This window comes from Rhamphochromis sp. 'chilingali', assembly GCF_963969265.1.
Source record: "Rhamphochromis sp. 'chilingali' genome assembly, chromosome: 11".
Taxonomy (NCBI): Eukaryota; Metazoa; Chordata; class Actinopteri; order Cichliformes; family Cichlidae; genus Rhamphochromis; species Rhamphochromis sp. 'chilingali'.
Genome location: NC_137938.1, coordinates 20,615,909 through 20,628,620, shown reverse-complemented (window position 1 = coordinate 20,628,620; position 12,712 = coordinate 20,615,909). Strand labels below are relative to the sequence as shown.

The 12,712-nt window shown below is 41.9% G+C and overlaps 1 protein-coding gene across 1 annotated transcript; it reads right to left on the bottom strand.

The window, feature by feature from the left end:
- Positions 1 to 511: 511 nt before the first annotated feature.
- Positions 512 to 10,463, bottom strand: nradd (neurotrophin receptor associated death domain). Its single transcript, XM_080895706.1, has 6 exons — positions 10,021 to 10,463; positions 6,032 to 6,164; positions 5,574 to 5,927; positions 4,524 to 4,728; positions 4,253 to 4,395; positions 512 to 2,032 (listed from the first exon to the last, which is right to left on the bottom strand). The coding sequence occupies exons 1-6, from the start codon at positions 10,057 to 10,059 to the stop codon at positions 1,722 to 1,724; spliced, it is 1,185 nt and encodes a 394-aa protein (XP_080751832.1). The 5' UTR covers positions 10,060 to 10,463; the 3' UTR covers positions 512 to 1,721.
- Positions 10,464 to 12,712: the final 2,249 nt, after the last annotated feature.

Genomic DNA, 12,712 nt, shown 5'->3' with positions numbered 1-12,712 from the left:
ATGCTACACTTGATTAGTAATTCCACAAAAAGCAAAAGAAGTTAAACATCAAAGTTAGACTTGCTTGCCAATTCATTAGTTACAGGTAGTGAGTACTGGAATGGACCTCATTTTACCTTCAGAGCTCAGTTTCCTGTTCTTAGCTGACTGGAGAAGCCTTCTGCAGCTCTAGCAAGGTTCAACATGTTGTGGATTCAGAGATGCTCTTCTGCATACCTTGGTTGTAATGAGCGGTTATCTTGTTACTGTTGCCTTCCTGTCAGCTGAAAGCAGTCTGGCCATTCTCCTCTGACCTCTGACATCAAACGAGGCGTTTTCGCCCAGAAAACTGTCGCTCACTAGATATTTTCTCCTTTTAGACCAGTCTCTGTGAACTCCGTGATTAAAATCCCAGCAAATCAGCATTTTCTGAAATTGGCTGATTAGATACTTTTTCACTAAACTTACTTACTAAACAGTTATACCTAACAAAGTGGCTGTAAGGGTATTTGTTAAATGACAACTAGGCCACCACAGATATCTCATAGGTTTTATTTACTTTCTGACTTGAAGTGGTGTTAAAATAAATACAAAAACAAGGTGTCAAGCTGAACACAAGGATTAATGTTGAGAACTTTTTCTACATTTTAAAATGGAAAATTCCATCTGCATCTTCACAAATTTCCACTTTAATCCAGGACTTTACCAACCCCTTAACATTTAAAGCGTTTACAATTAAATGATGACTTGAATGATGACAGAAAGCGCTAAGAAAGTTGTTTAGCAGAATCTGACGGTGCTTGATATTTCCTCAGTGTAAATGACCACAGCTACTTTGTGGCTGCAGCAGAAAAAAAAAAAAAAAAGATTAAAAAAAACCCAACAGAATAGGCAATAACTTTTAACAAACAACCTAGTGAGCAGTTCCTATCTACATACAAGATAAAAGTGTTCTTATAAAAAATATAAACTACAAGCAATAATGGGGACAATTACAGAGATATGACCTTGGTGTTCTCCTGAAGAAATCAGACCACATGCCCATTAAACCCGCACAAATGATCCCCTTTAGGAAAAGCCACATTATACTGGACAGGCAAAAAACATGCCAAAATCAGCTGTACCATAGTGGTTGCTTCAGTTGTGAGTCATAACAAAAAGGCTAGCCATACTAAAAACATGATGACGTAACCTGTGTGCATTTGTACAACAACGTGGGGCGGGATACATATATGTGAATATATATTTGGAGTTTTTTTACATAGGGATGGATCTAATTTATGATGTCTCTGAATAATAAAACTCATGCAACATGTAAACATGTTATTTCGCTTCCTGCCACTAACTAAATATTTACAAGACATAGTAGTGTGCGCGTATAAACAACACTGTAAATGCTCTTATTGTTGTGTGAGAGGAGATCTTTCCACGTCATCCCAGATGATCAGGTTGTTCTCTCACTGGTAGCATCAGTTGCAGTGATGAGATATACAACAGTTTATACCGTTAGCGTCCTGCTTATGTGTTGATAGGACACATTAACAGGAGAATCAGTCATGCAGTTAGAGCAATGTACAATCAAGTGGTGACATAAACTGGAGTAAAGGTTCAGAAGGTAAAAAAAAAAAAAAAAGAGATTAAAAAACCCATCAGTGGCAGAGGTGGTGATATCAGAGTACCTCTCATCATGTCAGAGTTTTTCACCTGAGTCTCTGAATTTCACACGTAGGGTCGAGAAGTTGTCAGACCACAGACACCCCCTGCACGGGACAGTTAAGAGCTGTTACTATGTCGGGCCTCTCGATGCGGGCCACTGCAGAGCACAGCAGTCCCAGAGTGGAGCCTTCTTTCTGGGCCCAGTTAGAGAGGAGTGTGTGGGCCGGGGCCTCTCCCCGCTCGAACAGATCCAGCTGTTCAGGCTCATAACCCAGCGCCGCGCCAAGGTGCCTCCAGCCTCGGCCGCTTCCTTCTTGCAGGAGGCGCTCCACCTCTTCCTGTCTTTGTGGAGGTAGGTTCGTGTAAAGACGGCTGTCCTGCTTGTCTCTCATGTTACCTGTGAAAACAAAATCCAACCAAAGTTACCACATCTGTCCGAAAAGCAGTAGCAGTGCTTACAGTATATTATCAAAAGCTATAAAAAATACCACAAACATGGGCGCTAGAATAATTGTGTCCTTTTAGAAATACCAAGTTAATTATTGCAAAATTAGGAAGTTTACAGTTGTTGTGGAAAACACTGAAAACTTAAAGGTGATACAGAGATTTCATCCAAACAAAGAGACTTTGTTTAGTTTTAGTGTTGGTTTCTGAAAGCCACAATGCAATACATGGCTTGTCTGCAAGACATCAGTCTGCAGACAAGCTTATATAAAACGGAGCAATGGTTATAATATAACTTTTTGAACTTGCTTTCATATATATTCAATCAAATCGCTTTTCTTAAATTAACCCCTGCAAAATACAGTTGCATTTTATTATAATAAAATAGTAATAATGGATGAACTTGAAAATGAAATTCCTCCTGTGGAAGTTTCCAAGCTAACCAATAAACGCGGCAAAGCTCATGGAGTTGTCTCAAAAACAGAGGAGGTTAGACCAAACACACGTGATTTAAAAGGGATTTTCACGGCACGTCAACTTCCAAGAGACACGGCAGGCGGCATCATGCATAACTTTAAAAACTCATCGGTAAAGCAGCAAACGTCCCTGGGCATGGAAGAAAGGTTTCGCCGAGAAGAATCAGATGTTTAAAAACAACAGCTGAGATAATAACATATGACTGATGTCTTGGATTGTCTGAGGCACCACGTCATTTAAAAGAATAACACAATGCGCTGAGTGGATAAACTGTAATCGCTCGACTTTCCAGCAAGAAATCATTCCTCGGCGTATTTCCAAGTTAGGACTGGTTCCTGAAATGTCCTCACTTCTCATTTAGAGGCACTGAAAATACTTTTCAGGCTTTTAAAGAAAGCAGCGTGAGCTGAAAGTGTTTGGTCACGAGGAATGAACTAAAATTCCAAAAGCGTGGGAGAAACAACAATAAACATTACCCTTTGGCCTTCTTCTCATCATTAAAGTCAAGCATTGTTATTGTTACTTAAAAACTTTAAAACTGTCAACCTGGTTGCATAAATATGCACACCCTTAACCTAATACTTTGCTTCAGTGACTTCTTATTTTAAAACACCATCTAGTCTTTTTAGGTAGAACTCTATCAGCGTGACATGTCTTCACCCTCCCTCGCGTTGTCTCCTAAGCACAGCTGTCTTCACGTCCGCCCACAGATTTCCTGGTGTGTTTATAGATGTCGGGCACAAAATTTTAATCTTCCCCTGCTGAAGTAATTCTTTTGTTGATCTGGATGTATGCTACGGGTCATTGTTGTGATGAAAGATGACATTCCAGCTGAAGCATGATGCTGCTGCTGCCATGCTTCAGCGTAGCTATTGTGCTCTTTTGGTGATGTGCATAACTTTGGACTTTTTTGCTGTAATTCCAAGTCTTGTCATTTTCCCACATGCTTTTAGGAAGACCGGATGTATTTTGTTCTGGAAAACTAGCAAGGCTTGGGTATTTTTCTCTGCAAAAAAAGGCTTCTGTGTTGCCACCCTACCACATAGCACAGACATATGAAGAATATGAAGATTGTTGTCACATGCAGTACACAACCAGATCTTGCCAGAACTTCCTGCAGCTCCTTTAATGTCTCTACAGGCCTCTTGGCAGCCTCCCCGACCAGTTTTCTTGTTATCTCTTCATCATTTTTTGAGGGGTGTCCAGTTCTTGATAAAGTCACTATTGTGCCATATTATTTCCACTCGTTGATGACTGTCTCCATTGTGCTCAATGGTATATTTAATACCTTGGGGATTCTGTTGTACCCTTCTCCTGACTGATACCTTTCAGCAATTTGACAATTTGTAAACTCTCAGTGGCCCTTTTTGCCGTGACCAGATTAGTTTAACAAAATCGGTTGATTTTGGTTAATCCTCAGTTATATGAGGGTGTGCACTCTTATACAAACACACTACACATTAAGCAGTTTGCTTCTCATTTGAATTGCAGAGGTTATTTGTCATATTAAAGATGGAAAAAGCTCTGAAATTATTTATATTGACATCACAAAAACCCGCGATGGGTGGAAAGGTTGTTTTTTTTTTTGTATCCACTGTTCTCGGGGAGCTGCTAGATGTTTTAGCAACATTTTTAGAAAGCTTGAATGATTTGAAATCAGTTTAATTTAGTTTCATAGCGTCTGTGGCTATCATACCTTTGCTGGGCTGGTTGTCCTGTAGGCTGTAAGAATCCAGAAATACACCACTGTCGCTCTGAAGCTTCTCTCCTTCTGGAGATGTTCCCAACTCTGCTGCACGGGCCTTAGAGAGCGCCTTCTTCTGTTTGCATGACCTCCAGCTGTGAAGACCACAGTAAAAACAATGATAGTTAATTACCCATTAGGTCCTATTTTTAATCACTGGGGGAATATGTACAGATTCTTATGCACATTTCAAAATAAGGACCCTTCTTCAGTGAAAACCTACCATTTATAAGCCACATAAATAAGCAAACCCAGCACCACAGCAGCCAGAACAGACACATATACAAGAATGTTGCTGTTGCCGCTCTCTTCCTGTGTGGTTAAATCAGTCGTTCCAGGAGCAGGACTGGTCTTCCCGTCCTCCGTTACGCCGGGCCACCGAGGAGCATCGGTTTGACTGGGGCGAGAGAGAATGTGCAGCTTCTTCTCTGTGAAGATTAGGAGATGGACATGCGCCACAGTGAGGAGCATTGCATGTGCACATTTTGCACGTCAGAACACATTTGCACACCATAAATTAGGACCAGATGTAATGATAGCCTCAGCTATCCCACTCCCCTGAGGTTTTCAGACCTTTCATTGCCCCCGTTTCCAGCCTGATTCTCCCTCCTGCCGTCTGCCTATTTTGGGATCAAACAGTATATCGTACTGTGCTGACCCACGAGGGGTCAAAAAGTCATGACTTATGGACCCACGGTGTGCACAGATGACCTAACTCCTGGAGAGCGGGTGTAGCCATTTGGGAGCGAGCAGACTTGCTGTCAGGGTCAGCAGCCTCGCTTGACCTTCAGGTTTTTGAGACAGTTAACCTAAAGACCTGTCAAGCTCATATCAATTGGACTACAGCACTTAAGTGGGCTCTTTTTCACAACTCATGTTTCCCAATTCACAGTGTTACAAAGTGAAGTGTAGATGCAGATGTTGACCACATGTCCTCATTTTTTCAGAGACTCTTCCGCTGCTTGTCTCCCCCTTCCCTTCAGCTCTCTCTTTCATCTTTTTTATGCACTATTGCCTGCATCAGATCTTTAAAGGATAAAGCTCTCACTATTCTTTATTTTCCAATTATCAGCCAGTTATAAAATCAAGACCCCAATCAACCCACTGGGTAATTTATTTTTAATATAATTTATTTTAATAACTTTTACAGCTGATAAAAGCCTCCCCCATGATTATTCATGGTTCTTGGTTTATTCTTGTTAAAAGGGAGTTTTTCTTTCCCTGTCCCTTTATGCATTTTATTTACCGAGTCTAAATCTTTGATAAAGCTCACCCATGCAGAGTGTGTCAGATTGGGGCAGGCAGGACCGGATCTCCACCTCATTTTCAGAGCACCGAGCGCAAGGCTGACAGGGACCTGTGGGACGAACCGCCTCCGAGAAGGTTCCAGGGCCGCAGGTGGCGCACACAGTGTCTCCCATAGAGCCACACTGCCGTACAACCCCCTCACCACGATTGCATTTGGAGCAAGGTGCGCACGAGCTGTACGAGCTCAAAAAGAAGTAGCCTTTGTCACATTCACACTGTGTGTTTTGAGTGGCAGAGCATGGAGAGAAAGTGGGAATACTGTGTGGACACCTAGCACATGGAAGGCAAGAGCCAAGGTCTTCAGATGAGGAAAATCTGCCTATGGGAAAGATTACAAACTCTGCGTCAAACTGGGTGAAGAAAATGATGAGGCACTTGAAACACGCTGAATCAGAGTAGTAACATTAGATTATAAGTGCTTACCCTCTGGGCACGGTGCACATGTGGTGTCCTTTTTCCCACATTCTACCTTCACTTCAAACCCAGGAGGGCACAGACTGCAACACTCCCCTGATTCAGTGAACTTACCGCTGGCACAGGCATTTCCAAGAGTAACCTACAGCAAAAGTGACACAGTAAGAAAAATAAGATACCCCTACTGGGTTTTTTTTAAGGCAACAAATCATACGTTTGGGCCATTTTTGGATATAAAGTTTTAGGACTGCACGATTAAAGAAGCAGCAAAGAAGATAAACTGTAAATGCCCCCCCACACACACACACCCCAAACCCGCCTTGTTTTTATCTTTCGATCTGCCTTGGTTTTCACCCATAAGTGCTCTTAATCCTTATCTGCAAGTGGGTAATGGAGGTCCCAGCTTGAGTTATGACATGACGAATAGATCAGACATTCCTAACAGCTTGTGCAGGGAGCGAGGGTGCCTGACAGGAGTTGCTGGATTTAATCACATGGCTTTAGGTCATTGAAAAGAATGAAACATAAAGGGGGAAGTAAAACAACCAGAAAAGGAGCGTGAAAGAAGTAAAAGAAAAAAGAAAAAATCTGAGTTTCTGCCTCTCCACTCATTCTAAATTCTGTGTGAATGAGCGCTCTCTGTGTGAATTAACTATACTGGTTGTGGCGGTGACTGGGAATAAAGGAGATGGCCCCAGGCAAGAGTGTCAGTTAACCAAGGCTGCTCAGCATGAGAGTGTCCGTTTGGGTAAGAGGAGCGCTTTGAAGTCACAAAGCCCCGCAGGTGTGACTGTGAAGGTCAGTATTTCACTAACACGCCCTTCTCCAGGCTCTATGCAACGGCATCTTAAACATGCACACATATTTAAGGGAGATTGACCTACTCCGCCTGGGGCCTGACAAGAGCAAACAGATGTCTAACAACTAACCTCCTGCAAAGGAAAAAAGTAACAGCTAAACAACCTCAATGATGTCTCTCTTTGTTTCTGAAGTCTGCCAAGACACTCAGGAGACATGTGTGAACCTGTAGCCTCCAACAAAAGCCCCCCAGATAAAAACCACACACTCACGCACACACACGCACACACACACACACACACACACACACACACACACACACACACACAGAGACAGTGGTGTGACTCCAGTCGCGAAACCCAAAATGTTCCGTGCTGATGATACAGGCGAATCGGCTTTGAAACTGTGCTCGACTCGTACCAAAAACAACAGCCGGTTTGACCGCACAGCTTACAGAGGAGCCTGATGATATCTGAACACCAGCCACACAACCCAGAACAGAGGCATTTAGGAGACTGGGGTGGTAGGATCCAGCAGGGAGGAATCAGGATATCTGAGTTGGCGTCATAACCACAATAACTTGTAGCACAGAGGTATCCTGGTAACCCTGGTTTGCCCTCTCCATGTGACTGATGAAGTGCTTAATAACCTTTTGGCCTCTTAATCTATCCTTTGGTAAATATTTAGTGACAGTGGCTCTGTTTTGTTTTTTGGCATTTTTTTGGTGTGTGTGTGGGGGGGGGGGGGGGGGGGGGGGGTGTTGACCTCGAGCTTGAATTTGTAGCATTTTATAACGTCTGGTGTGGGTCTGGTTGGTGTAACTCGTTAAACTTGGCTGGGGGGCCAACTGTACGGAGAGCAGGCGCCGGCAAATGCTTGGCGCTTAACCCATTGGTCTCCAGTATACAATGAAAGATTTAATTCATGCCACACTGGAAACCAGCGGGAACTGACATCTACTCCTTACAGGAATAAATATCTACTCAATGTAAATTAAATAGTACTCCTTAAGGGTAAATTGAACTTTAAGTACTAAGAGGAGTAAATTATACTTTTACAGGACAATGATGAGTTTCCTGTTTAAGTCTAGAAAGTAGACATAATAACAGAAAAAACATCTTCTAAATTATTTGTTGCTTGTAAACTCAGAAGGCAAAAACTGTTATTTTTAGTTTCGTGCCACATAAATTGACACGCTTTGCTTTCTAAACATGTATATAACTTGATTCCGTTTAATTATTGGCTCTTGTTAATCATCTTGCTATAGCTTCTGTGGCTACAACGTCATACCTTGTCATTATGTTCACTTTTCAAGCAAAGTTTAATTTCCCTCAGAGTCCTCTGGGTCTTATCTGTTGTACTGGGGGGATATAAAGTCTGAGGGGAACCAAGCTGCAGTTGCTTTTTCCATGAAGGTAAGAAGCTGCAATCTAAAGGGATTCCCCAGTGAGAACAGACGGACCACCGAGGAGCACAGCTTTCAATGGGGCTCTCAACTCCACGGCTGCTGGAGTCACTCAGTCATCGGAGATCTCACACACAAACACACATACACAATTCATTTCAGCTGCCTCTCTGCCTGAAACATTTTCTGAAGTGAGCTCCCTTTTAAAGCCTGCGGATGTGAGTTTCCACTGTTAATCTAATCTGTGTGAAAATAAACATGAAAAGATTGCTCTTCGCCTGTGAAGATGCTGACCCATGATATTTCACAATCCGGCTGTGGCAACAACAGTGAGAGGTCTTTCAGCAGAGTCAGCCCAGGCTGAGAGGGGAAACCTGTCTGAGCAGCACATCTGTGCCCAGTCCTGCTATTGGTGCAGTATGCAGGCAGCATGAGGGACAAATTAAAGGACACAGGGTTCTACCACAACCGTGATCCTAAATCAAACGAGACAGCGCGCGCAGATACACCAACTATTCATCTAACGGTTTTCAACTCTCACCAAAGTAAATGAGGTAATTAAAAGTACTAAATGATCCTGAAGTCTGCCTACTCTGTGGAAATTCAAATTAGGGTGGGAACACACTAAACTACCCCCTTGCATGCACACACACACAAACACCACAAACTGGGAGAAAATGATGATAATTGCCTTGCTCCGGATATCCAGACCCCAGCAGTAGTAATAGACTAGGCCACATTTTCACCAGGAACTGCCACTAGCAACAAATGTATCAACGCGTACAGTAAACTAAATGGAAAATGTGTTGTAGAAAGAGTTAAGGTAGTAGAAAAACACCCAACTTCCACACTGAATCATATAGTGACTAATGAAACAATTATTTTTGGAAACAAAAGATTCCTTTTGTGTTTTTTCCAAATGAAAAGCATCTTAAATTCCACAAATTAATCCTACTGATATTATAATTATAAAGAGATACCTATCTTTTTTAGAACTAAAGCCTTATCTAACCACTTTGATCTAACAAAAGTGCTCTGACTCTTAAAAAGCATGTCTAGACAGGACTACAAGCCCCATGGGCTTTTTCAGGTAGATGAGTGTCAAATTATTGTCTGCAACTGTGAGGTAGAGGTTTTCTTTGCACCCTGATCCTGGCTTAATGGCATGCTATCAAACACCACCGAAACTATAATCTGTCTTTAAATCATACACCATTTATTTTAATGTGGCTGCTTAATCTTGATAAATGGTGTGATCCTGGGTTTTGTTCCTGTTTTATGTGTTTGGTTCATTGTAGCCGGTGTGATGGGCTTAAAATGCGAAGTTTCGTGGGAAAACAATGAGATTGCAATAAATAAATAAATAAATAAATAAATAAATAAATAAATAAACACACACACAAGAAGAGGAAGAAATAGTGCCAAGGAGGTCTTCAGTAGGCTTCGTCTTAGCATGTGCATCTGAGAAATATGTTTACCACGGTTCGATTCCAGTTTTGTCAAGAGAGCCTTTCAAAGACGCACTAATTTTACTCTATTATCACCTCTGACGCTTATATTCACCAACATGTGTCGTGTGACAGCCCTGACGAAGTACGGTTCTGTGTTGTGAAACAGATTTCCTTTGGGAGCAATGGTGCAAACTGAGCTGGATTAAGTTTACTCAAGTTTAAACAGACCCCTGATGTAAAGCCACGAGTGTGGAATAAGTAAGAAACGCCTTATAAAACACGTCAAAGTGAAAATCTGACTTTAGCTCATGTGGTGGTAAAGCGTGCAATAAACTGTAGCTTACTTTTAACAGCAGAAATGCGCATACGACAAACGGTTTCATGTCTTCAGCTCCAAAATCCTCTTTGGCTTCGACACACACAGGGGCGTCTCAAAATCGTCCACAGAACAGTGTTTTCACTCTGCAGCCTCCAACAATGGCATGAAAAATGCCAAAACCTCAAGTTCCCCGAGTCTAGTTAAATACACCAACTTGTCCTAAAACGCGCTGGTTCCACAGAAAGGAGAATTCGGTCATAGTCCAGTAACCAGATGAGGGTTTTTACGCGTGAGGAAGCAGTTTTAAAATGTGTATAATCCTTCGGTCTTCTCCGCGTAGCGCTGCAGCCCGATGCGTCTGTGTCAGTGCATTCCTCAATGTTACCTTAAAACAAAGTTTCTTCTGTCTCAGCTCACAGGACGCACCAACTGCCACACTCCTGCAGCTTTGCAACAGATGAATCTGCTGCGAGTTCTCAGGAGCCTTTTCTCCTCCCATCTATTCGGCTTTCAGTGCGGCTTCGTGATTGGCTGCATCCCGGAGCTCGGTAACAAGTACAGACGATACAGGAAGGGAGAAAAGTAAAGGTAACCGTCATTGTTATCGACGGTGTGTCAATGTTATGTATCTAATGTTACGTGTCTACAGGCTCAGTGCACTAGCTTAAAAAGAGCAGCCCCAAAGTTTCCAGTATTAAACACAATAATGGGACATTAATACATAAACAGTCTTGTTAATAAATGGGATAAAGGTATTAGTTTATAGACTAGACTGTTCAGATAGTTTGTACTGATATTTATTAATTTTTTCCAAAATTTTATTGTAATTATTGCCTCTCCTGTATTTATCTGTCTGCTCTTTTTGTCAGTTAGCCAACAAAATAAGACTTTACATGCAGATATGAAATGTGTTGCATTGTTGGATACTTTTTTTTTTAATCTGAAGCTGAGTAATCCTAGTGAAAAATGCGTAAAAGCAGGACTTTACCGATCACGTTTTACTGCGTTAGGCCCGACAGGGATGCTCGCAAAGAGCTGTGATCAGTTGTTATCAGAAACAAAAGAGGGCATGCGAATCAAACAAGCGCCCTTAAGAAGAAGTACATGTTTGATCTCAAGTAATTCAAAAGATTAGAAAACCAATCCAGGCTAAATTACACACCTTGTAAATTCTAGAGAGCGCATCGCAGGGGGCCCGGAGACTTCAGAGGCAAACAAATGGAAAGATCTCTCAGACACAATACTACTTGCACTTCAAAGCCTGCCGAGAGATAAGAGGAGACTGAGGATGTTCCTCCTCTGATAAAATGCCAAAAAATATTTGAGACAAGCAGGGATCTCCTTTGCGTTCATTCATAACAACTGACAAAGTCTCCGCACTGCAAAAACCTCAATCTGCCTGAGGAATTCTTTTTTAGTTTTGAGTCTATATTTTAAACACGTCTTTTCTTTTCTTTTTTCACCCTATTAAATCTACTTTCGGCTGCATGTTTGTTTAAGTTAAAAAAAAAAAAAGAAATTACGCCGGATGCCCGACTCAAACTGACTCAAACTTCGGGATCTGCGTCTCCTTCAACCAAGGAATTTTCGTTTGTTAGGTGAATGTGTAAACCACCACAACGTAGAGCTACTATTGCCCTGCAAAATCAAGTAGATTTTTTTTATCTTCTATGAGTTTATAATTGAGGCACTATGAGAGTGTGAATCAAATAAGCGCTCTTAAAAATACATGCATTGTTAAATAACGCAATACGAAGAAAAATAAAGTTTATTTCAAGACTGATTTAAAAATAAATAATATAAACGAGTTTGTAGTTACAGCAGACAAATCTGCCTCACTATGAAAACAAGCCTAAAAGTTTATTTTTATGGGGAACAGGTTCCAATAAGATTATCTTACTGGAACTAAAGAAAAAAAGTTGGGTTTTTTTTTTTTTTAGGATTCAGTAACCATCCTTCAAAGCAAGTTTTATCATAAATCAGAAAAATAAACAGTCTTCATCAGTGTCTTCCCCCTTCACTTGTCTGCATTATCTGGCTGTAGGAGCACAAACTGCTTATCAGAGTTTGTTTGTAGTTATACATGACTGGGAATGATAAGGAAGCTATAAAAAGGAAAGAAAATGAAGTTCTTCTCCACAGGCCAAGGTGAAATGGACCAGTGGAGGAAAAAAAAGAAGAGGAGGAGGACGCGGGGGTTGGGATCTGAGGTCGTTTGAGCGAGGACTATTTGAGAGTTGTTGCGGTTCTTGGCAGGAACATCTTGAACAACACCAAAATTGCAGCATATCATGAAATCAATCCCCTCTGCCTGCCCTCAGGTCTGGAGAGGTCAGACGGAGATGCTGGCAGCAACTGGGAGCGAGGTGTTAATCCCTCCCTCCATTGTCAGAGGGACCACATCAGAGCAACTGCACCCTCCTACTACACTTCCCTTATTCACTGTGCTGTGGTTTGTATTTGACTGGAGGTCCACAGGTCAGTTTTACCACCCACCTCCCCCCTCCCAACCCTACTGAATTGTACCTCATAGAGGCGTTTATGGGGAGGCTGACAGGATGTTCGGCCCACCAGGAGATCAAAGTCACTTGAAGTAAATGCGCTCTTGCTTGCTGTGACCTTTTCAACTCTTTTAGGGTTAACATCACAGATGCATGCAAGGCTGGGATTATGGAGGAGCTGGATGAGCTACATTGTGGCAGCAGATCAGTTTCCTT

What these genes read in the sequence shown, in the direction of transcription:
- nradd (XM_080895706.1), bottom strand. Translation starts at nt 10,059, where the DNA reads ATGAAACCGTTTGTCGTATGCGCATTTCTGCTGTTAAAA. An exon ending in GCGCATTTCTGCTGTTAAAA is followed by an intron (nt 6,165 to 10,020) that starts GTAAGCTACAGT and finishes CTTTTGCTGTAG; the next exon opens with GTTACTCTTGGAAATGCCTG. An exon ending in ATTTATGTGGCTTATAAATG is followed by an intron (nt 4,396 to 4,523) that starts GTAGGTTTTCAC and finishes TGGTCTTCACAG; the next exon opens with CTGGAGGTCATGCAAACAGA.